At 36.7% G+C, this 27,211-nt stretch overlaps 1 protein-coding gene across 2 annotated transcripts in view; it reads left to right on the top strand.

The window, feature by feature from the left end:
* The window catches only part of LOC128988076 (uncharacterized), a 153,784-nt gene that overhangs the window by 86,690 nt on the left and 39,883 nt on the right, over window positions 1–27,211 (top strand). For both annotated transcript variants that reach the window (XM_054409271.1, XM_054409272.1), the window contains exons 3-4: window positions 727–851; window positions 27,094–27,204. In XM_054409271.1, the coding sequence (XP_054265246.1) occupies window positions 727–851; window positions 27,094–27,204 (236 nt within the window). The remainder of the gene's footprint in view (window positions 1–726; window positions 852–27,093; window positions 27,205–27,211) is intronic.

Below are 27,211 nucleotides of genomic sequence, written 5' to 3'. Positions count from 1 at the left end.
TAAAGTTCGTAATAATGATTATAATAATAAGTTACTGTAGCGATCTTAATTTATCAAGTTGTGGATCAAATAAACTTTCCCATTATAATTGGCTTAAACATGTTTCGTTTGTTAAGCGTTTTACAAAAGTATAAGAGACAGTTATGCCTACAATGGTGTAAAAAAGTCAATGTATCAACACAATGTTTGCTGGTATTGTAGATTACATTATGATTTGTTCGATGGTGGAGGTGCAAAACGCTTCATCATCCTAGTAAATGAGAGAGGTCTCACGGTAATTTCTGGACGGTTTTCATATTCAGATGCTAAAAAACATGAAAATCATGTAGTGGACAGTTACCAGATAAGGTGCAACCAAATCCAATGATCTGTCCAAAAGTACCTTTTCCATGGACTAAAAATATGTTTGTTACTTTTTCAAACATGTTTTGTACTAACAGACAAACCTGGTGGTTTGTTGTTATACATAATTATTGATATGCAATGGAATAAAACAATAAAACACAGCATTTTTATAGGTAGCGGTAGCATTAATACATTATTGGTCATGTAGTTGCATTGTCAAATCTAGCTCTGTAACCCTGATTGGATTGGCTGTTTTGCCCAGATTTTGGGATCGAAATAACCAACCTGATATTGCCAGACATCCACGTACAGAAAATAGTTCACTGTACATTTCTTACCAAAGTTTAAAACCTGTGTGATTGAATGTTCTCGTTGTTCCAGTCGCAGGTCCCGCACCCGTGGGTCGGAGTGTTCACTGCCTCCAGGACAGACTCAGTCGCAGAACAGCTCCAGGAACAGCTCGCTCAGTGACGTCAGTCTCACTAAAGTCTCACCTCAGAGTCACAGTGAGTACTCGCTCTTTAGCTCATTCTGTAGATGCTTCAGTCTGTGGCAATTTATAAATAGTCAAAAGTAATAGTAGTTTTAGAGTGTACTTGACACAATATTACAAGATGACTTGTTGTAGGCCTATATCCTTTTCCAACAGTTTCTTGTCGTGGTGTTTTGGGCTATGGCCAGAATGCTGGGGGGTCAGGATGGATTTTGTAATTACCTTGAGTATTTTTTTACCTCCACATATTATGAAGCTGTACATTATACCCCGGTACCGTTTTACCATTGTGTTACACATTACACATTGAGGTTAGGCTCAGCGAGTCGTGGGATTATTACATAGCATTGGTGATTGGCGGGATTTGAACACGGTATTTCTCCCCAACTTCGACCAGGTTAATGGACCCAGGATAATAACACAATATCAAAAAACATTTCTAGATTTTCATATCTTTAGTGTTGTAAAATATCTCTAATCTTGCACTTAGGCCTACCTAGTAATATTTACCACTTTTAACAACTCAATTTTTGGATTTCGATGATGGAGGGTTTTGGAGGTACAGTAATTATAACTAAACGTGCAGTTTTCCTAAGATGTTATCTAGATTAATGAAATCGAATCTTTTTATAACCAGAAACACAAATAACGATAACTAACAGCCGTAACACAGGCTAGACGGGTTGAATTAGTGGATAAGGTGGTAAGTTATGGCCTGTAGATGATGAGGCTGTGATCTCAGGGGTGGTTGACACAGGTGGGGGGGGGGGGGGTGGCGCCATGACGGGGTTTTCATTGATCTAGACGGAGTCTGCTAAACTTTTCCAGATGGTTCCCTTGAGGTGTTCCTAAGCGGTTTTAAGCCTGTTTTAAACTTCTCAAAGTGTAGTGAATTTCCGAATCAATCTCTTTAAAAAAGTTATCCAAACAATTTTTTTCGTATATTTTAAGGTGTGATTGGATGTAAACAAATTGCAATAACTTGCATACTCTTTCGTTGCGTTATGTTTCTATGCGCATTTTATGAGAATATTGTCCTTTCGGCACATTTTCTTTAACATTTGACAACTACAGTATGATCCTTTTCACAGTCATAACTCGATAACGGCTTGACGGATTTTAACGTTTGAGGTGTCAAATTGTATTTTTACCTAGATGTGCAAATACGTAACATATAGTTATTAATTAATATTTTATATTTTGCACTAAAATAAAAGGCTATTTCAAATAAAATATAATTTTACTAGAGCAATATACAGTATACTGTTAGTCCGTCATCTACAATGTGTTTTTCCAATATTTGATGACGATTCTGTAACGCCTTCATTACTAGCAATGCAATAAGGCTACATAGCTGCACATGTGTTGCCGTGATACAATCGCGCGGCGCCCTGTATATAGAGTAGTGCAAAACGGAAATCCTATAAAAGTTGAAAACCGTACACTTATTTTGATGTAAAAACCATTTGTGTTTCGACTAGTTGAGAAAAGTTTTTCACAAATTTTTATATATATAGTTTTAATAACGTTTTCTGTCATAGAAATCTGTGAAGTATGCATAGCCTATAGATAAATAATGTGTGTTAGTGATCTACATGGTAATAGGTAGTTTAAACGACATAAAAAAAATCAAAAATTAAATTTACCTACCCCCACCCCTCATCGGTGCATTCAACAAACTTGTCATATTTACATTTAGGTAGTTAAAAAACTCAAGATGACTGATGATTTTTTGCAACTCGTGACCAACGAGTGGTAAAAAAAGCAACCAACCTAAAATTTATTTCTAAAGGCCTGTTTCTTCGAAACAAAGTAGTAGGCGTATTGCAATAGGATTGTAAACGTAATAAGATACAACATTTAACCATAGATTAAAAGAAGTATACTGGCCATACTCCTTTTATTTATGATTATTAGTTCACACAGTGAAAGCTACGACTTTTTCATCATTATCTTGATTATATTTAGCAAATGTCTGTAATTTACAAAACTGATTTAACGTACCCCTATACTTTAACCGTAACCCAATTTTCTTTCCCGTCACGCACGATGTTTGCGTTCCTTAATCCACTCAGAAAATATTGTCGTAGGCCTCGTCAGGGCGGTGCACTTTTCGCGGATCAATGTGATAAGTACTCCCGCGACACTAGCGCTCCTACACGGCTCGACCACGAACTACGGGGGATCGGTTTGCTGGAATCACGACAGGTGGCGCGAGTACCTCACCTAGCGGTTCCGTGTTTTGATGACACTCGTTTTAATTCTAATTGCGAAAACCGGTTGGTTATTTTGACCGGATCGTTGAAGCGAGGTTATGTTATTCCCCGCCGGTGGCGCTCCTAGCGGTGTCGTCGCCAACCACGCCTCAGTGCGACGTGCGATGCCGTCCGGTTATTTGATCATTCCGTCCGTTGTTTTGTGGTGATTTTATTTTTTTGTGTGTTGTGGTTTGTGTTTTATTTTTTATTGTATGTGTGAAGGTCATAGTGTAACAGACTTGTAACGTAAAAGGTTTACACTTTACAGTAGGTCTTATGCGTAATAAATCTATTTGTTCTGTAAGCACATTTTAGGCCTATTCCACGTGATTAATTTGTAGTTTATATTTAAATAGACGTGATATAATATTTGTCGTATGAATGCCTTTGACAGAACCAGTAGCATTTTCGAACCAATTTTGTATTTATTTGCTATTAACATATTTTTGCCATATCAAATCGAAACCAATACGGTAATTAATTTTTATTCAGCCAAAGCATTAAATTGCATTTAGCTATGTCATAAAAATACAAAATCAATACCATACTTTTTTAACAGTTCTAAGGCAAGGTATAGGATACAAAGGTAACTTACAACTTACTCAAATATGCACATTTCAGGGTTTACCATATTCCAGCTATTTTGGTCCAAAAACTCTTGGAAGCTGTAATAAAATATATTTATTAGATGCTTTATTAGGAATAATTTAAACTTGGTTTGAGTTGATTCCAAATCTAAGGGAAAGGGAAGGCTATTGTACAATTTGATGACTATTGTAATGACAATGTTATTTTAGATGTTGAGTGTTTAGGTTGGCCAACGATATAAACAGTGTGGCAAATGTGGGAGTTGTGAAGATAATACATACCATTTTTGCGCCGTTTGCGGTGTTTTTCTGGATAAAAATTGCTCTTATGGCTTTCCAAAAAAAATATCTGATCATTAAAAATTAGTTTTTCTGCCACGATACGACATTTAATCGCATTAGTAGTAGACAAGACTAAATTACAACGACAGTTTATATATGCGGTATAAATTGAGGATAAATGGACTACGTTTACTATTGTAATACATTTGGAATGAAACATGTCCAATGACGTTTTCCATACGTAGTTTCGAATAAAATTATCATTTATACCGTATACTATAACACTTTTCATTTTTCGGTACCCTCACCTTTTTGGGAATCCATGAGCAACTATTAGCCTATTAGAGTTGCAAATTTGATCATGCAACACCTCCTCACCGAGTTATATAAATTATTTTTGGTAATTGATTTTTTTAATTCTATGTTCCTTTGAAAGTCGAGTTGAACTATTGCATTCAAACTATTGTTGCCATCTTTTAACATAATTTCATATTATCAATAACACGTCGAATATATTTTAAACCGTCACAAATTATTTCCAAGTTCAACTCCAAGTGTAGGACACAAACTAATTTAAACTCAACTGTAGTGAGATCGGTTCTCAGCCGGCGGTTGTGTTAATTACTGTGATAAGTGTTCTTTAAATTAGTAATTACCCGGTAATGCGATGGACGTCCTAGTGAAACTTATGGTTGGCTCTCTACTTTCCTGCGGTTAACGTTAATAGCTTGCGCTTGAGGGGCAATCGCTTAATAAATACAGACAGACAGTGTGGAAAGAAAACGATTGTATAAAATAAATGACTTTTCACTGGTCGTAAAAAAAGTCCTAACAAAATTGCCAGTTCCTTAGAGGATTAGCTGGCTTACTCATTAGTACGTGGTTTTGGTATAATTTCGTACAGAATTTTATTATTTTTCAATTCAAGCCAAACACTTCCAATATAGCCCCCATGGATGCTGTGCTGAACAAGCCATGGCAAAAATACCAAGTATTAAGAAACAAAACTGCTGACCAGGGGGTTTTAATGTATTTAAGACTCGTGAACGTTTCACTCCGCAGAAAGCTTCAAAATTGGTTTTTATCTTTTTGCAGGCTTAATAAAAGCCATTATGTATGCATCCAACGTTACTGTAAGACTTTAACGCTAGGGCGTACTTCCTTGAGTAATTTAATTGTTGCTAATTAATTATAAGTCATTCGTTGAGTATATAACTGACCGCAACAATGGTTCACCGGTGAAGCCATTTTTCATCCTGAAAACTAAAGATTTTGAAGTGATTGTTACATGTTGGTACCAAAACCAAGCGGTTTAACGTCAGCAGACTGTCAAAGCTGTAAAGTACGGTATTTTTTTAATCACGCACATGCCAGGGCGTTCCATTCTCACATCAAAACTCCTTTTATCTATGGTTGTAGTTAAAAAAAGACAGAATGCTCTGTTGTAAAATAATGTCATGCATCAACGTTCATCAACTATCGTAATATGATAAATCAAAGAGAAATTATAACTTGAATACTAGTACACTTAATTAGAGGGTAATTCGTCTAAACTATTGTAAAGTTAAAAAAATGGCTACTACTATAATATACCCGCAGTATGCACAATAAACGGTGTCACTAAAGTAGGTAACAGGACCCTCGATGACAAGTGTCATTTTTAAATCCCCAAGAACTTATTTTACCCCTAATCACACGTTATTGCAAACCTTGATAAGAAGTTAACCTTGAAATCAAGTCTTATTTAATAATCCCTATCTTGTCTTGCTATCAAGGTTCTACTGTACTAACAAGTATTTTGGATAAACCGTGAATCTGTGATCTTCACACTTTTGTACGTTACATGTTCATAGAGTGGCCAGAACAATTCGTTGAATTCGTTGTTTCATATACGAATTGAGAGAACGACTAGCAAATAAATGACGAAAATATAAATTAACTTAGGTGCATCATAAAGACAGCAATGCAAGAGTGCTGCAATAAATGTGCAAAATAGATGATAGCCACATCCTACTCGGTCGTAAGATAATCTCCCACTGTAGATCAAGGGGTGGGAGGAATGAGGGGTGAGTCATGGAATATTTTATGTGTAGGACCACGTACCGCCCTGCGTTTGGGGTGAATTCTGGAGAGAAACGGAATCTTTGGGGATCGTTGCCAACATTGTACAACGCATGGGAAGTCACTATGATGATTATTGTACCCGGTTGAAAATGGTTGGTTTAAATTGATTTACCTGTCATAGAAAAATATTTGAGTAAACTCGCGTTTATTTTTGCCGTGTAAAAAGTTCTAACTTTGGCATTGTTTATAGTTGAGGGCCAAAAAAAGTCAAAACTATACCATAATAATGCATAGTTAACTCACCAATGGCACGTAAAACCATTTACTAGGGTTTCACTTAATCATGATTTATTGATGTTTGTCCGTAACTTTATTTATTCGTTACAGCTCGATTTGAAAAAAAAAAATTAGAAGCTGGCTAATTAGGTTTAAGTGTACAATAGTCATAAAAGTTTCATTTCATTGAGTTAAACTGAAAAATCAATACAGTATTAGCTTTCTTACTTAAGTTCTATTCTTAGTTCTTACATACATGTTCTAATTTTATTGACACACGCGGGCATTGGTACGTTCAGGATTTATTCTCTGGTTATATTATTTAAACCAGTCTATGTTCTATACTTAATACAGTAGCCTACTAAACATTTTCCTGCGGTGTCTGCAAAGGACTAACTTTTTCTATTCAGTGGCATAGCTCATTCCGAAGCATGGTTGAATACTAGTAAACAAATACAATGTTAGGTAAGTTTCCGGAAATGACGGGAATCTTCGCAGTTTAGAGTGAATGACTCTATTTAATGTGACACCTGTCCTTCAGGTTTCTTTGTTTGAGTAGCTCCATATTTGAATTGCTAAGCGGCGTCGTTTGAATATGTTACGCCTGAACGCAAATGGTGAATCGCTCTTTCGGACTAGGGTAAATGTGTATGCATTTTCTCAAAGATCAAATGAACTGTAGAATAAAAGATTAAGGAGTCGTGATGATTAATGAATTCATGCCTAGCCATCCATGATGATTAAAAAATTACAAAAACTTTTCACAATGAAGTATGCAAAAATGGAATAAATTTACAGGAACCCGGAATAATTTTCTATGTCTACGACCATTCTTACTAAGGGAGGACGTACGTTTTAACCTATGCTTGTCCCTTTGGGCAACAATGTTTCATGTTAAGGGATATTCCTCACTGTGTGTTTTGCTTACATCCACGATCCACATCTTCTCACTTTGAATCTTCTGGAACCAACTCCTCCAGTTCGATGGGGTCAAGGATCCAACAAACAGACAACACATTACTTTACCTTTTACCTGTTTTGTTTTGTGTCGAGTTTGACCTTAACCAAACAGTTTAACTCATTACTCGCGGTGCATTGTAAGGCTCGATGCCAGCTCCTCCTATTCACGCTCTTTGCATCCACTCTCTCTATTTCTCCCCTTCTTCACTCACAGTCATGCCTCTCTTTCTGGCCAAGCACAAGTTTACAGTTCTCAACATCCACAGTCTTTTCTCAGGTAATGTTTTGTTTTCCTTGTCAGTTTGTCTCCCCTAGAAGGAAATCTAGCTGTTTTAGCGAATTTCCCTATAGGGAAGTAGCTATTACCGTAGGTGGCACGGTGAGACCTAGACCCGGGACCGATTTACTTTTTCATTTTGATGTCCCCAGAGGCCAAAAACACCATTCGTTCAAATTTTTATATATGTATATATATATACATAATTGCTTGTTGTATATATATAGACTTATATATATATATATACGTCCGTGAACGCGATAACTTGAGTAATTTTTTTCCGATTTTGATGAAATTTGGTTTAAAGGTGTAAAGCGGGATAAACTTGAATGAGTTCGCGAACCAGCACGATCGGACCATGGGAACGGGGCTTTATGGGGGGTTTTATGGGGTAAAAATTGGTTTTTCTCACTTTTGACCCTCAAAACACAAAATTTCCCGATTTCTCTTTAGACCTTTTTAAAGAGCTTAAAAAACAAATAATTTAGTATATAAAAGTATTTTTGTTCAATTATTAGTAACGGAGAAAATTAAAAAAATTTTAAATTTAAAATTCCCATGTTATTCTTATGGAGAATATTGTCAAATGTTGTAGTTTGCTTGTTTATGGATATATTTTGATCAAACTTGGCAAATTTATTTATTTTGTACTAAGCTATCAATATTTTACTCAAAAACACACTTTATTAGTTTCCTTGTAGCAGCAAACCTAGGTACTCGTTAAACCTAATGTTATTAAAATATATTTAACTGAAAATCAATTCAGACAAATGGAAATTCGCTTAGTCGGCAGGTTTGCTGCGGCGGGGGTATTCTTTTCTTGCAGTGCTGTAGTGTATCTTTTAGTTACATCCAATTTGAATTTTATTTAGTATCTGTGTTGTTTAGTGTAAATTGCTCGTCAATACTCTACGATTCTATCAACCATTTACTTATCGCTTGTTTTTCCAAAATACTGTAGTGACAACTGTAGTGCTGATGTTTACTACTTTCAAAACCATTTAACGGGAGTAACCCCCGAGAAACGTGATTCTCCTCTTAGTTTTCTCAAGTGACATTCCTTTCTTTGTAGTTATTAATACGTTATTAAATTTAAGAATTTAATTTCCAAATGCTAATCGTACAAACTATGTAAAAACATGTTTAACGGTTTTTGATTTCCCCTAAAGTGTACAACGAGTATCCTTCAAGTGTTAACACATGGAAAAGAAACAGTGAACTCATCCGGAGTTATGTGCCTTGGCTAGATGTTCGACTACAGAAGTATTATCTGTTTGTTTACCTTTAACAGAAGGTCAAAGAAGTTAGAAACTTCTTCGTAAGGAACTGTTTGGTAAACATACACTGCGTTTAATCTTCTATCAGATCTATCAGTTTATATCTTTGGCCTTGTAGAATCTTGTAGTCGTTTATGATAACGTGTAAACTACGGGACTTGTCGAAGCGATAACTCGAGACTTCTCCCCTAGAGTACCGGTACCAGGTTCGAATCCCGCATTCACTAATGTTTTAGCCATGCGACCAGTTTGTTCGGAACCCAGGTCAACCAATCAATAGTAAACACGAAGGTTTCCCAGGTGCTTCTCGTCGGGGACTCATTTCCACAACAAGTCTTGTGTTGTGTAAACCAAGTAAATAGCACCATAACCTACTTGGAATTACGGTTTGTTTATGATTAATATTGTTACTACGAACAGCTTGGAAAGCACTTCATCAAGAGTCGAGAGTACAGTATTTAAAGCACATTGTTTTTAAAATTAAACTATAGTCAATGTTTTAAGTTCCATACGATGTTTGTAGTTTTTGTTTTAATTTCATGTGTCCCATATCCCAATATTTTCAGTGATTTAATTTTTAAGAAAGTAGGCCTACTACTCAAAGGGAATAAAAAAAAACAATCTGTTTGAAACTATTATTGGTATTTAACGTACGAGAATTAACTATTGGTTCCGTTTTTGAATTTAAGTTTGAAAAATATTAAAATTGTTTGAAGTTTTCCTAAACAAGATGAGCTTAGCGCGTGAACCTTTGATGACATCAAACCGAACAAGATTGTCTGTCCAATAAAATGTATACCCTCTTTGTTTTTCGTTCAAAACTATCAATTCTCTATTCTATAATAAAACTGAATATGAAAAAGCTTGACTTTGTACTCATATTTTCATAGCAAAGACAGACTATATTAGGAATTACTTTATCATACATTATAATTTCACAGCAATTACCTCCTATAAATCCTTAAGCACCGTATAATAACCTACAAGTACTGAGCACCATTACTAGATTAATTAAAGCTCCTAATGAAGTCATATAAAATAATTAATGTTCTTTTGTCTCGGTTAAACATTTGTACATCGTAAATCATTGTACCGTTGCACGCTATATTTCTTGACAAACAACGGTACTTGAGTTATCTTATCTTCTATCATACAGATGATTATCATTATGCTAAACATTTTGTTCAATTCTCCACCTCCCTTAGTGTCTTGTTCAGATAAAATTGGAGATGTGTTTCTAGATCAAGCAAATTAAGTTAAACGTCGTTATATTTTAGTGTAGGTCTATATGATGATTAAACTTATAGTTGGGTACCTATTCAAATTTTTAATTGGAAATAGTCATTCGATTGATTGTATTGCTATGTTTTGATTGTTGTTCGTCTAATTAGGCTGACTTTTCTTCATATCTAGGATCATGGCCATGGCCAAATTGTCAGGAAGATTATTTTTATATACAAAATTTTTTCTCACAGTAGAAATTACTTAATTTTCAACATTAAGGTTTTGGATATCTTCATAAACTTCAGCGGTAATCACCTTACCACCGAGATATTTACCAGATAACAGCTAGTGATTACGAATTGAAAGTGATGGAAAGTGAATAACAACCAACGAAAGTAGAATTAGTGAAGGTAATTATAATTAGTAAAAGGAAAGACGAGTGATCAGCCAGCGTGTAACCTGAATGTTCGTCCAGGGTCTGAGGTCCATCCTTACCTTCTACTGGGGGATTATTGTTACTTGAGCCTTAATCTTTGTAAAGTAGAGATTAATAATACCAGTTTCACCTTAGACTAAACTGAATCTAAAGAAATCATTGATCATTGGTTCATTGAGAAGTATCCAAATCAATGATTCAACCCACTACCTAAATATTCTTCTTCTTTTATTCAGCATTGCCTCCAGGATTGATTTATGTCAAAATAAATAGGTTTACGTATCTTACGTCGTAAGTCCTTATGTAGTCTCGGCAAGGAAACATGCAACGTTGAGATCTGTCGAGATGACGTGTTTAATGTATAAAAGATATGCGAGGAATTGATTGGATTTATATAACGGACCTTAAATATCATATAAATCTATTTCGGGATAATATTTAGTCTCTTAGCGTTTGTTTGATTTTATCTATCTTTAACAAAATAAATCCCGAAACAACGGTCACGAAGAGGTTTTAAGCTATAATGATGGTTTAAAACAAATCAACTCTTCAGAAGTTCATGTGCTTATCATCCGACGTATACACGCACAAAATTCGCAAATATGTAAATTTTTCTGACCTCGATTTTTGGCCTAAGAAACCTAATTTCCTGCTCAACTTTTATTTTTTACCAGAATCTGAAGTGGCGGGAAAATATTTAGTAAATTGCTTATAATCTACTGTGTGTAGAACAATGACGATTTACAGAACTAATTCCTGGTAAAATGTATTCGTACAGTGCAATAGTCAAACTTACTTTACTTGCTAATATATCCATTAAAACATAGTATTCCTCGGCTTAACCCAGCTTGTCCCACATTCTATGCTTTCAAGGTTTCCATAAATTTCTTGGAGTAAATGGTTCTCATACAATACATTAGACGCGAAATTTAGTAGCTCCTTTGAACCAGACGATACTTGAAGTGATTCGTCGTTTCAGCTGATGGCTTCTTTGATGTTTCTGATTGGCGAGAAGATCTATTGAGACAAGAAGGTGTAGCTCTTCTAGCTGTTAGAGATACTGACTCAGACTCATTGACCGACTTCGGTTAGCCTTCGTATGTAAACCATCGATATACAGTATTACTACTGTAACTAGTTAGCTATACATCGATGATATACACACGTGTGATCGTGAAGAAGCAATCTGGGTTGGAATTTAATTGTAAGACATGCGTAGAAGAGAAGAGAATAAGTCACGTTAAAACGTGTAACTCTTTTCAATTCCAATTATATACAGTACAGTTGTTATACTTGTAAATTTAATTGGCTAAAAATACATTTGTGTTTTACCTATATTTGTTGACCAAATGGAACCATAATACACGGTACAGATCGTGTCGAGTCATCTCATCAATAGATTGTCGTAGGATTAGATTCATACCACTAGCGTCTCCTATTAAATTAGGGATGAGGGAAATGGCCCTACAATTTCGTTGGGAGCATTTCCCTCTTCTTTCCCTACACGTTATCCTAATTGACACTACACTAATTGAAAAAGGTACGATAGCATTGATCAACAGTGTCATTGTTTAAAACATTCAAATATCTTTGAGTATAAGAATGAAATCTTCAATAGAAATATTTATTTGAATTATTTTATGTACACCGCGTAGTTTCTTCAATACAACGTTCGTTAATTTATCTTACATTGTAGTACAATTCAAGCAAAACCATTACAAAAAATATATCTTTTCATAAAATCTATACAAGGCGCCAAACCAACTCTGACTGGGCTTATCCACAAGGAAGTTCCATTAACGGCCATAATTGACAATTTGTTTCATAGTCTACATTCTACAGCCACATGATGGATCATCTGTCGTTTCCAATTTCAACCTCTAGTAGTTCATTTGAACAGTCCACCCATTAGGCAACAAAATAAAGAAGACCTCACTCGATTATGTGATGAACCGTACAGTGCCATTACAATTCCACGTCATTCTTTGGCTCCTGAGTATGGACAATTGGCATGGACTTTGATTTTTTGACATGTTTTGTTAATTTTAGTGATGGAAAATCGTCGTTTCAATTTTACCACGATGTTTGTAAATCTGCATTATTTCATGGAACTAAAATCTCAAGTAGGTGAGTGGAACCGTTTCCTCGCGTGCAGCGGCACATAACTAGAATATCTGCCAATTACAATTGCATGCAATTTGCGTAGTGTAACACAAACAACGTGGGAATGTCCGCCAAGAAGGTGGTGAGGGAAGAAAGGAGAGGCAATGATGAGAAGGTTGTCTGCGGTCTGTCTGTGGTTGACACTTCCGTCGAAGAATTGAATTTCACTTGTCTATTGTCAAAGACAACAGTGAATGCAATCGGGAATAGCACTGCAGTGCAGTTGCTGGTCTTGAAATTGGATATTTCTTGGAATAATAACATTTAGTGGGCAGGTATTTGGATAAGAAACTTTGCATACTCTCACTATTCTTCGAACTGTACAAATTTTCGAAGCAGTTCAGAGTAGGGCACCAAGCGAACACTTTTTAGCTCCCTTGATCACGATGCCTTTCTTTCCACGATGTGTGGTGCTCCAAGTTTGTGATATTTTCTATATGCCACCATCTACCTGGTTTAAAAGTTGTCCAACGCGTAACAAAGATTACTTGGCCCTTCTCTGACCTTCCATCACAATGAGAATGCTGTCTATTTCGTGATTTGATTTGTGTTTCTCAGTTGCTTTCCGATCTTGAAATCTGGCAACAGTTCAAATTTGTTCAAAATATTTCGTACAGTTAGTTATGCTAAAATGAGCACTAGAACAAAAACTACAATTTCATCACAAATTTACACACAAGTTGATGGTTCTAAGCTTAACATTTTGATTGATGGATTCTCAGACCATTTTGCAACATCTATTACAAAATAGCCGAAAATTCTATACTGTAGGAAATCACTGCAAACGCACACCCAAGATAGTATGAAACATCTTAAAAGTTGCATTTATTCCAAGAATTATTTTGAAAAGCAGTAGACGGAGCATAACTTGCATAATGCCGATTACATGTTACACAACTTTACATATTAGAGTATTACTACATAAATATTGCCTATAGCTTTTCTTGGAGGGAGATCTTCATCAATACAGTGGCATTCCTTGTCTAGTAATTACAAAGGACATAATCAAGTCCCCGGACGCAGCAGCGCCGGTTCAATTCATCAATCCCTTGTCTACTATTCAGCCACCGCCTGTTTGGTTTATTCGTGGCCAGTTCACTGTCCGTGTCCAGTGTTCCCCTCCCACCGTTCTGTTCCCGCCGTCCCGCGGTCTAGTCTGTCAGTTCTGGTGTGTCGGTGTGCGAACGTGTGTGGATTTGTGCGTGGATTACTTGTACCTAGATTTTGACAGATTTTCGTCGTTGAAGAATACTTTGTGGAAGTGTTGTGCATTGGAAAAATCATCAAGTTTGTGGTTATTTTGTAAAAATCTCAATGCTTTAGTTGATTTGTAAAATTTTCGATTATTTCACTGGTATATATTTAATAGGTCCCGAATTTTACTTAATTTTGGCGTATCGATTACAAATTATAGTTTGTTTACCTTACTTTAGACCTTAAAGCGAGGTAAAAAAAAACTACCGACCATAGGGTCCATCCCTATAGTCTTTGCCAGTGCAATTGTACGAAAATAGGTTATATTTGAAAGCTTTGATATTTTTTGACTGTAACTTAGCAAGTGCTAAAATGTAAAGTGAAAACATATTAATAGGTTTTGGGATATGAAAGGAGGTTTGAGATGTGTTTTACAGAGTTACTTGGGGTAGTTGGGCCTCTAGGGGATTTGCCCTATATGTTTATTTTTTTCAAATCCTATCCATGATTGTAATATTCGACTACACTTTCACTATCACACATTATCACAATGTCGCAATACATCATATGCATAGATTACAAGATTACAAGATTAGTCAATGGCATGAATCACTCACACAGTTACAATCGATCCAGATAACTTGCTTACTTCTTTGTTTGTTTTAATAACTTGAATTTGAATGTTTTAAGCGTATTTTTAATTTAAGACTCTTTGGAAAATAATTATTACTTATTTGAATGGAAAATTAGAAAAACATTACTAAATATCTACCGTACCAGAAATTAATGTTCTAACTTCTAATTAATTTACCGGCGTGCTTAGCTGAGGTCGCGCATTGTTGTGGTTGTAATTGGTAGGGGTGGTTGGTGGTTGGTGGTTGTGATGGTTGTTGATGGCTGGGTGGTTGTATTGTAGGAAGCCACGAATGCCAAGCTCGTTGCCTTGGCCTTGCTGAGTGGTTGGCCTTGCCACCTATACAAGTGTCCGCCCTCTCGTACCGAGTGGTTCGGAATCCATTTAACTTCATACACACCCTTATGACTTATGATATAATACACAATCATATTTAAGACAAACATGTGGGCCACAGGTATCTCCTTCGAAGTGCTGCGTATAAAGCTAAAACATTATATTCGCTCTTTGTTATGGATAGCAAAGTGCAGATACCGTAAGATATTCTGTAGCTAATTGTCTGGTAGTTAATTGAACGGGTTAACACATACACAACCAAACAGAAGAAAAGGTTGTAGCTCCGATATCATAATTTGTACTCAAAGTGCATAAGTATTCATAAACCACTTGAAATGTGGCCCTAATCTCACATCAATGCCACACCCATGCTATCCCACGTTGTTTGAAGGTTCGCCGACAAACCTTCGTTGCCAAACAGAGCGTGAACACGAGGCGTGCTGGGAATTATCGAGTTTGAGACTGAAATTATCGTATCCACTGCTAAATTATTGTTCGGAAGTGGTTGCAACTTGATATAAACTAACTTACAAGTTTTTCATAATTTTATAGGGTAAATTTTACCTATTCAGTTACAATAGTAGAGGTCAATAAACTCAACAGGTTATAAATCGATCAACATTCATTTAGTTAAAAACAGTTTCGAAAAACTTTATGAAAGAAGTAGATTTCCTAAACGATCGACGGTAACATAATTTCTCCACAAATTACCTACCCGATTTTTATTATTTTACAACTGTCATACAATTTTACAAGCAGAGCTTTGTTCAGTATCATCGAGCAATGCGAAGATTATGGTATTCCTATTGTGTATACGGTTTTACATGAAGAGCAACAGCCCAACCAGGATTATCGTGCGATACGGTATTATGGTATCCTCTGTGGGCTACGATCGTTTATACGTTTATACCGGTTATCTGTGTCAGATTCACCCACTTGCGAACAGTTCGGCCCGAGGACCCGTCTCTTCCGGCTCGGAACATATTTATAGACGTTTTATGGTAATCGGCAAAACGCCAGATAAGCGGTCAAAGTCTGGAGAGGAATAGTTTATTTCCGACGTCGAAGATGTAGAGCAAGTTTTAAACTAAAAGTCTGTTGAACGAATGTCAATAGATTAAAGATTAAAGTGATGTGCAACTGTCATTTGTAAACAGTTCAAAAATAAAATTCATCGAGAGAAATTACTCCGCTGATTTTACACACTTTCACCTGTATTTTCTGTGCTCTCTAATTTTTAAATTATATGATACAACTACAGTCCAACTTACATACAATATTTGTATCGTATTTTGGAAAAAACAATCATAAATTTCAATTTTAGTTTTTCACAACTCAACAGTTAATGGAACTGAAGATGCTATAGTCTACAATACGTTTTTCTATATTTTTTATTTTATTCAAAAGGTTCTTTGATAAAGTAAGATATTTCGACAGTACACTATGGTCGGTAGCACAATTTCACAAATCTACAAATGCCTAGTGTATCTGTAGTCAAATGTGAAAAAATACAACTTTGAAAGAGTCAAGATAACGACGCTCATGAAGAATAGGCAAAATAACTAGGAACTCAGCCTTGCTTATTAGAAAGATGATGAGGATCTATCTAGACATTTGATCCAGTTCTAGCCGTGCAATGCGAAGAATGACGGTATTCCTATGTCAAAACACCGTCACTACTAATTATTGTGAGCCTATGTCTCAAGAATGTTACGTCACCGTCTGTTAGATTACGTAAATATTCGCTAGTTACACAAAACAAAAGTAAGAACCTCCAAAAAGATCCAAAACAGCGTTCAACCATCGCTTATTATTTTTTCAAGTAAACTTTGAACCAGTAATGTTTTACTAAAATAAATAGTTTGGTACCTTCAAGCAAAAAATCGTGAGATTTGAATTAGTTTTACTGTAACTTTTTAGTTCCATTACTTCAGGATGGGATCATACTAAACAAACGCAAAATGAATGTCTAAAAGATATTGTTAACATTTACTTTTTTAATTAAATTTACGTTAGAATCAAATCAAGATAACACTTTTTACCACAATAGATTGCATTGCCCTACCTTTCCCAACTGAGCTGAGCGAAACTACACAAACCTACTGGACATTTGGTATGCAACGATATTATATTATTTTTATATAGTTGGATATTATTGTTTTATGCAAAGCTTAAACATGAAATTCAATTCCTTAAAACCAAAGCTTTATTAGATTCAAAATTGTTTATAACTGCCGTTCTAACAGTTATGCAAGAAAATACAAATTAGGATAATATAGCTTTTCAAAGTTATACACCCGTGATAGCGTTGTCTTAAAAATATTATTTTTTCAAGCTATATTATAGTTTCAAAACATAACACGATAAACGTATGTGTAATAGCACTAAGTGAATCATGAGTGCGAAGGTTGCAATGAATAGTGGAGCCAAGACCCCACTACACTACAGTAGTGTAGTGGGGTCTTGGTGGAGCACCAATTGACTCTCTCTTTGTCGCACCCACAGAGACGCGTATCTCCCCTCTTTGTCGCACTCATGGCGCGTGATGGACCGTTTCCGCACCGTATCTGCGCAATTGGCCCTTCACAACTGATTGTATGAAATATCGCAGATGTCACGGCGAGTTGGGCGAAAATCATCTCTAGCTAAAACGAAAACTCTACCTAATGAAAAGTATTTACACTTTTTACGCAGGTACAACGTCGAGGGGTGTAGGACAACCTTCAATACAATAATCCTATTAGTGATGCTCGGCTGACCTGTCAGCTCTATCCGTGACTGCGTTGGGGTTGACGATGAATAAGCGTAGGACAGTGGAGGGGGTGAAACGCCGATGTAGGGGAAGTTGGAGCGTGGTGGAGGATAGAGTGAAAGTGATGAGAGAAGAAGAGAAAGAGGTATAAAATTCAGTAAGGAACCAAGGAACTAACTAATCAACAACTCACCCCATCTTTGTGATCTAATGGTCTTCATAATACGTGTACAGGGGTGTCATTCATCCATTGGGTCTGATCAAGTCCGCACTTATGATAGGAGTGTGTCCAATCGAAATATAAACCCACTTACCACCTGTTATATGTACAGTTTTTACCGTCTTGCGTGTTGACATTAAAACAGTGTAAATATCCTAAATGTTTTATTGTTTCAATAGTGTTATTATACCTATTTGTATTTACGTTTTGTGTTTAACTTCCTAATACATATAAATGTGACACTGTTCTCGTTTTTTTACAATTATCAAATTCATAGTTTTACCCCATATGTAAGGAGTTTGTCTATGTTTTAATAGATGACCAGATGCATGGAAACGTCCACAAAGTTTTGCTCATGACATTAAATAGGATAATGTCAAGGGAATTTACTATGTCGGAAAAAAGTAATTACCGTATTACCATTTACATTTGTAGCTAAAAACATAAAGTTTGCAATTTCTTTCTAAACAATTTTGTAGAGCTTAGAAAACAAATAATTTATTGAACCGTTTTTATGCTCTTAGTGGTTAAGGATGAAAATGAATAACTGTAATTTTTAATTTCTTATAGTGAACAAGTAGCCTAAATTACGACAATTTGCTTATTGAAATATGTTTTCAAAACAATCAGTTTGCCTGTTTATGAACTTATTTTGATCCAATTAGGAAAATTTATTTAATTCATAATAAAATATTAATATATTTTAATAAAAAAAACACTTAATTATCTTTGCTGTCGCAGCAAACCTAAGTAATCGTTAAACTAATTTTTATTATAATAGTGAATAAAAATATGACATCCTAAAGAAGATATTTTATTGAAAACCCAGCCAGACAAATGGAAATTTGCTTAGTTTGCATGTTTGTTCCGGTGGGGGTATTTAAATGACCTATTCTGTTAAGGAAAAATCCGTGCTCATAAAAATATATTCCATTGTAGCGTGTGTCTTCAATTGACACCGTTATATGTTCAGTTCAAATGTAAATGTAGAGGTATTAAATTAAATACATAAACTGTCTCGTAAATATATTGGTTCGTAATATTGTGTCGTTTAATATTGGAATTGTATTCTTATTCATTACAGACGAAAAATATTCATGTATTTAAAAATTGATAGAAGATAAACTCTACGTGGAGGGTACAATATTCACCCAAATATGTTTAGTTAAATAATGTAAAATCTTAAAATATATACAATTTATACAATGCACAAAAAAGCCAAAGAAAGGTAAAAAATATAATTGGAGCATACTTTTTTATTTACAATACATTTGAATCAACTCGTTAGTGGTTAGAAACTGATATAAAAACGCAAATAAAACCATAATAACCAGAAATTTCTGCACAGATGAAAAGTTATTTATTTAAAACAATGATTGGAGATAACTTCTGAGGATACAATGTCCGCCCAAATATATTATATTATGTTAAATAAAAAAATACTTAAAACTTATACAATTCGAATAGATAAATACATGTATAAAAAGCCAAATAAACCTACAAATTAAAATTAGATCATACATTTCTATTTACAATACATTTTAATCAACTCGTTAGCAGTTACAAAACTGTAATAAAACACAAGAAAAAAAACCTTGGTAGTCAAAGTGACAAATGTTAAGGCTTTATTATGCCCGCCAATTAAGATAAAAATACACAATTTGGATAGTTATATCTCACTCCTACTTCCGGCAACAGCCATTTTTATATTTTTATAAATTTCTTGAAATTGTCCAAAAAATATCGTTTTTCAACTTTTAGCCACAAAAATATTTCCAATCACTTTTTAAGAATCTTCATTGGATATTCTATCGCAAAACGTACAGTTTGTTACAGCCAAATCCATAAAACACCTTGTAAATGATTGAATAACAAAAATTTGGACAAATCAATAATAAGGGCGCCACAACTTGCTTTAGAAAAGTTTGTTATACACCGTGTTTTTACACTGTCAAATAGGATAAAAAACTTCTTCGCATTTTAAGCTTTAAAATGATATACCCTATGTTACATTTTATGCCTGCCTAAGGGGAGGCATATTCCGTTAAACATTAAATTAATCATTTTTTCAATAGCTTTTATTAATTACAGGAATCCATCTAGTGAAAGTTGTGTGCAAAAGGTAGCTGTATAGTTAAGTTTACCCTAAGTAAACTTGTAAAATCTAATATCGCCCTAAACAATAATATCGTATAAATATAAATATCGTTCAGCCTAAACTGGTCGTAGTACATTGGATTGTTGTGTATAACCATTACACAGCCAGTGAGAACTCTTTATCACGCACAGGTAAAGGCCAATTTGTTACTTTTTGTATCAAGCTAATGCTGCATTATTACTTGTAAATAAATAAAGAATGGTTTGATTACAGTATTTATTAGCGAAGCGAAACTCCCAAAAATCGACTTAAATCGAATAGTCATCGCATCACGCAATGTCGTTAACTAATAAATTAAACTAATGAAATATTTATTTTTGTATAGTTGGAGTAACAAGTTGTATAATTATAAAGTTCAAAAGCTTTTTCGTCATACTGCAGCAAAAACAGCCATTTTTAATGCATGCGTTGCGGGTCTAAAGTAGCATTTTTACTCCCTTAGGAGTAGGAAATCATTATTAGTCTCTTGGGAGTAAAACTCAGCTGTTGTAAACAGTTGTACATTTTGATTGTGGCAATCGTATCGGTCGAAATTATTATCGAAATCTATTCACAATACTCCATGACGAACTTGCCCATAGTATATCCAGGAATTATGCTACAGTTATACATTCTTAGGCAAACTGATTTCCCTTCAAAACATTATTTGCTAACGGAAGTCCATTTAAATACTTCAATTCTAAATGTTGTAGTCTCTTCCGGGGTCATTACCTATCCTTCTGGGAACGTCAGACGTCCGGTGTCGCTGGGGGCGACAAACTCCATCCTCTTCGCTCTACCCCCACTCTAGCACTTGCTACCCCTCAACTGCCGGGAAGGACCATAAATCTGGGGATTAGCTTAAACAATGCCTGGGTAGGATTATTGGTAAACGTCCGTCTCCCAACGTCGAGGCAACTCACAGTTAATATTAACCTTTTTGTGTATAATTATACGTTATCAAAAAGTCGTTTATCTAATTTAATGTTCTGCTTGGTCATTGTCCTCATATTACCACACGATTGAAATAGTAATACTCATATCAATAGTGTACATTTTTTAAACTAAATTTCTTTCAACTAAATTAATCTTTTTCATATAATTGACCAATTGACTACCCTCAGGCAATGGTGTGTAACATTCAATCTGGAAAGTAAATATTAACTAATTTTGTTGAATTAGGTACTTTACTCCTAGTAATTTCGTACTGATGTGTTTGTATTGGCCGTTGACAATTTTGAGTGGTTGGAAAAGTATATTTTTCCCGGTGACAACTCTGTGTCCAACATTGTAAGCCTAGTATCGTCCCATATAGGCCGCCTCTGCCAGGCCTACTCTATATCTATATTGGTGCGGCGTGTCGCAAGGCAGGTTTCTCAACTCCATTCTGTTTCCGCGGCCCCAGTGGACAGTTTGGTCCGGAGGTCCACCTCCTCGGTGTTTCTCCAGTCTAAACAGATGAGTACAATCTACACGGTGAGTCCAATAGTGTCACAATCTACTCAAAGACAAACATTCTACGTATTCAAATTAAATTAACTAAAAAGGTTCTCGTTGCCCTGGTTCAACGTTATGTGGACGTCGGACAACATTAGTTAAAATTAAATTTCCAGAAGCCTAGATCTATGTATCATAGAAAAAGATTATTTTTATTTACGAAATCTACATTGTTCTTGATTGATTGTCAACAATTGGGATGACAACTAACTATTTCAATACTCGTATTGGTAGTTGCACTTATATTTGGACAGCTTGGACTATACTGTAAAATATATTTTTACTTATCGTGTACATTTTTGTATGCGTTTGCTAAGTCAATGATTAAGAACGTTGATCCGGAGTTTCAATTAATTTTTCCTACAGTTTGTAGTCCCTACAAGCAAAAGAATAAGGCGAAAGTTAATTGTAGTATAATCAATACTTTGTGGGCCATGTATTTAATTTATATTTATAATTTTGTGTGTAAACCATATGGGTTTACATAACACATGATGGCAATAACAAACGTTGTTTATTTAGTCAAAACATAATAAACTCGCGTATTACATAGAGCTGGAGATAAACAGTTTTTCTGGAAAATACAGTTTGATTTTAGGGAATTTTGACTTGCTTAGACTATTAATTAGTCTACCCTTCTTTGTAAAGAAATTGTACTACCAAGAACAAACAATATGACAAAAATCATTACAAGAGGAAGAACGGTTCGCAACAGTGTTTGCGCGTTGTGACGTGTAGTGACGTGTTATGTGTCACGTGACACGTGTGTTGCGCGCGTGTGCGTGTGTGAGTGCGTGCAGCTGACGTCATGGGTGCGCACAACACCAAGGACCGCAAGTTGAGCGCTGCGGTTTGTACAGAGTACATACCCAACACCAACAACAACGTCAACAACCGCATGCGGCTCGGCAGCTTCAAAAGAGGTTTGTAATTTCAGAAACGATTACGAAATTATTCTGTAAACTATTTGTAAATTTTGGGAAATAATTGTTTGCCCTTGAGTTAGGCCTATGCATGTAGCTAAAGAAAATATATTTGAAGGATTTTTGCAGATTTTGTCCATTTCTGAGAAGTGTAAACACAATATTTACGGTGTTCCGTGCGCAAGAATTAAACGAATCTGGGCGCGACGTGTGTTGCTCCAGGAACTCTGATTCTGGAATGTATTCATTCGCCCATCTCAATTACACGGGTCGTAATCTTGTGTAGTACCTATTCAGTATTGATGGATCACGTATCTTATCCTTTCTGTGATTTCAGCTTTTTTGTTTGTTTTCCTTTTTTTTTAATTTGACCAATCTAAGCATTTGTTGTTTTTATTTCAGTTTGGGTTTCCTTCTCGTCCGCGTTTTGCACTAATCCAGTTATCCTATTTCACAGTCTAGGTTCCTTTTCCTGATGATTGGGTTGTATCTTAGATCCCTAAACTTAGCAAAACTTGCATACTGATGGAAGATGTAATTCTTTCCCCAACTTGAACTCACTATCCTAAATCGAACTTTAAATCAATAACGCTGGATGGATTGGAAAAAACTAATTGAATTGAACATTGAATTTTATGTTAAATAGTTGATCAAATACATACGGTATGCCTATATACTGACTGAACTGGTATTGCCGTATTGAGTCCGGTCGTTGTGACAGTGGCTTACAATTCAGAGATATAGAACACATTTACGCGTTTTTACATTTTTATCGCTAGGTGCTACAATGTTAAAACTTAAATGCAACTGGTTTGGTACAAAGCTTTTGTTAATATTACCAATTTTTTGCCTGTTAATGCCGGAAGTAGACCAAGATAAACTTAAGCAGGGGTTTATACCTTTTGTGGTGAGAATGGCCAAGAGGGCTATTCGTAGCAGAATGGCGTTTGACGAAAATTTGAAAAATAGAATTTACAATTGCACTACTAGCTTTTACGCTATCGCCCCGAGAAAAGAAACTTCCAATGCCCAGGAGACCGGCCAAGCCTGTATTACTCTCCCGCTGATTTGTACCAAATTACCGGCAGCTGGAGACCAGCATAATGCAGCCTTGTTTCCTTACAAGGGTTCCAACGTTCGATCCTCGAGCGATCCAGCGATCGGTTCACACAGCTCGTGATCATGAGTCGTGCTTGTGCCGCATTCCTGCCTGTGATTGCACCGTGATCTTCTACAAATAGAGCTTTACAAAGTGCAGTTTTCATGAGATTCTTTAAATAATAGTTTTTATGATCAAACTGCATAATTTTGTGTTTTTTTTTTGTTGAATATTGTCTTTGAATACATAAGTAGTCACTTAGATTTGCCCCGAACTAAAGAATGGATTGCCTTTACGTCAGTTGCACTAAGTTGGAGTTTTTGCCTATCCTCAATCATCGAATCATCCGAGACACCCAAAAACATCTGTAACAGCCTACACAATCTTCTTTTGTGAATTTTCTTTCTTGTGTGTGTGTGTTTTTATAATTCATCTCAAGGTGCTTTGCTTTATCATAGTGTTTTGAGATACTCATGGCAGGCGGTTCCAGGCGAGATTTTATTCAAACCATGAGTGGTAGATTCGTAATTCAATCACTTGATATTCCAGACACAGATAACGTGTTGACCTGATGTAATACAGGGTGTTGTCAGTAGTCAGCTGGGTTGGCTGGGTTGGTGGCAATGCTATATCCGGATTGACCACGTCTCTGAGGCCAGGTGGTTGACCCGCTCTTCTCTAGACCTTAGTCTCTTATCTCTATATCTAGCATTCAGTCTCTCAAGACAGGTGTCGTGGTATATTGAGGGTGTTGTCAGTAGTCAGCTGTGTTGGTGGCAATGCTATATCCGGCTTGACCACGTCTCTGAGGCCAGGTGGTTGACCCGCTCTTCTCCAGATCTTAGTCTCTTATCTCTATATCTAGCATTCAGCCTCTCAAGACAGGTGTCGTGGTATATTGAGGGTGTTGTCAGTAGTCAGCTGTGTTGGTGGCAATGCTATATCCGGATTGACCACGTCTCTGAGACCAGGTGGTTGACCCGCTCTTCTCCAGATCTTAGTCTCTTATCTCTATATCTAGCATTCAGTCTCTCAAGACAGGTGTCGTGGTATATACAGGGTGTTGTCAGTAGTCAGCTGGGTTGGTGGCAATGCTATATCCGGCTTGACCACGTCTCTGAGGCCAGGTGGTTGACCCGCTCTTCTCCAGACCTTAGTCTCTTATCTCTATATCTAGCCTTCAGTCTCTCAAGACTGGTGTCGTGGTATATACAGGGTGTTGTCAGTAGTCAGCTAGGCTGGTGGCAATGCTATATCCGGATTGACCACGTCTCTGAGGCCAGGTGGTTGACCCGCTCTTCTCCAGACCTTAGTCTCTTCTCTACATCTAGCCTTCAGTCTCTCAAGACTGGTGTCGTGGTATATACAGGGTGTTGTCAGTAGTCAGCTGGGTTGGTGGCAATGCTATATCCGGCTTGACCACGTCTCTGAGGCCAGGTGGTTGACCCGCTCTTCTCCAGACCTTAGTCTCTTATCTTTATATCTAGCCTTCAGTCTCTCAAGACTGGTGTCGTGGTATAGGGTGCGTACACAAAGAACGCCGGTTGCCGGCACCGGCAAACCGGCAGCTTGCTCCTCGTGCTTACAAGCGCGGCAAAAGCTTGAAGCCGTACATAAAGAAAGCTGGTAACAAGCGTGACAAGTCAGTTCACTTTGAGCCGTGTCAAAGATGTCTTCGTCTAGTGATGATGTGTTTTTGGCGGAGAGTGTTCATGTAAAATTATTGCAAAGGAGGAAAGTCGGTGTTCATGTTATTAATAGACATAGGAAGAAACTTGGTGAATACCATCACTTGTTTCATCCGCAACTAAAAGGTGACCCACAACGGTTCTACACATACATGAGAATTCAGTAGCTATCTCCATCCAACACTTATCTACATACACTCTGTTCGCGTGCAACTTCTCCGGTTTATCCCAAATCGCCTTATTTTGATAAACTTTGGAAATTAAATCATCTGTATCAACCATCGCGCTATGACACCCACCAACTGCACAGTACAGAGACCACTCGCGGACTGAGCCGGTTGCCGGAACCGGCTTATAAGAATGTTCTCTTCGGGTGCGTTCACAAAGAAAGCTGGTTACAAGCGCTTGTTGGCAAGCGCTTACAAGCTCGAACCGGCGTGAGAAAAGTTAACATAGTATCAAGCGTGTGTGTTCACAGACAAAGCTTGTGCCGGCTAGCAAGCGCTTGTTACAAGTTCTGACAAGCACGCAAGAACGTTTCGTACTTGTTTTCCGGCGCTTGTTGACCGAACCAGTCAGTAGTGCAGTATGGATGTCGATGAGTTGATAGCTCTTAGAGCTTCCAATTTCCAAAAAAATATACTACCCACATATTGTGGGTTTTCCCTAGAATGTTCAATAACGTAACCAATAGGACAAATATAACATATATGTATTAATACGATAGACAAACACATTTAATTTAATATTAATTAAGTGTTGTGTTGGATTTTTTATAGATGAAACTTGTATACTTTTACTTTATTTACCTAGAAAATTAAAAAATTTGAATATATCTCACAATATTATTTGCATGATAATTAATCAGCTACATAGGGTGTTTAAAACTCCCTTCAAGTATTTTTTAGGTTTTATTATTGACCCAAAATTCGTTCTGGTGCATGGATAGGTTGCTTTTGCCAATCCCCCCAAAACTTCACTAAAACACATTAAATTTTCTTGAGGATGTAATTAAACGTGATTAACTTCCGCGGTTAATTGCATGAACACCTTCCTAATTCTACATCCTTTTAATTCTACATTTTCAATAAAAAAATAACTCTTCATCACTTGAGGAAGATATTGTCTCAACCAAAGCTGAGACTAAAGCGTTTGTTGTGAACACACAACAGCATTCTCAAGCGCTTGGAACAAGTGCTGAAAGTAAGTTACTTGTAACCAGCTTTCTTTGTGAACGCACCCTTCATACTTGTTTGCCGGTTGACGCCGGCAGCTCGCGCTTGTTAAGTTCCATGTTAAGTTCTTCTCGAGCCGGGACGCGCTTACAGCGGCCGGTTTGCCGGCGCCGGCAACCGGCGTTCTTTGTGTACGCACCCATATACAGGGTGTTGTCAGTAGTCAGCTGGGTTGGTGGCAATGCTATATCCGGCTTGACCACGTCTCTGAGGCCAGGTGGTTGACCCGCTCTTCTCCAGACCTTAGTCTCTTATCTCTATATCTAGCCTTCAGTCTCTCAAGACTGGTGTCGTGGTATATACAGGGTGTTGTCAGTAGTCAGCTGTGTTGGTGGCAATGCTATATCCGGCTTGACCACGTCTCTGAGGCCAGGTGGTTGACCCGCTCTTCTCCAGACCTTAGTCTCTTATCTCTATATCTAGCCTTCAGTCTCTCAAGACTGGTGTCGTGGTATATACAGGGTGTTGTCAGTAGTCAGCTAGGCTGGTGGCAATGCTATATCCGGCTTGACCACGTCTCTGAGGCCAGGTGGTTGACCCGCTCTTCTCCAGACCTTAGTCTCTTATCTCTATATCTAGCCTTCAGTCTCTCATGACTGGTGTCGTGGTATATTATACATATATATATATCAAGTATTTTAAATGTATTTTTAGCATTTGCCGTGTTAGGGACGGGATCGACCCAGCTTGTAACTTAGCTTGTTGTGGTTTTAACGTGATGTGTTTCTTGTTGCAGGAAGCACCAAGAAGCGAGATGGTGTCAGGTCCGCATCCCCTCAGAGCGACGTCGCCGCCCCCAACTGCCGCCCTCACACACAGACGCTGCCCCCGAGGCTGCTGCCCTCACGTGAGTT

Source organism: Macrosteles quadrilineatus, unplaced genomic scaffold (genome assembly GCF_028750875.1).
Source record: "Macrosteles quadrilineatus isolate MER2022 unplaced genomic scaffold, UCM_ALF_1.0 Scaffold_2__2_contigs__length_208266976, whole genome shotgun sequence".
Lineage (NCBI taxonomy): Eukaryota > Metazoa > Arthropoda > Insecta > Hemiptera > Cicadellidae > Macrosteles > Macrosteles quadrilineatus.
This window is presented reverse-complemented; position numbering and strand designations above follow the sequence as displayed.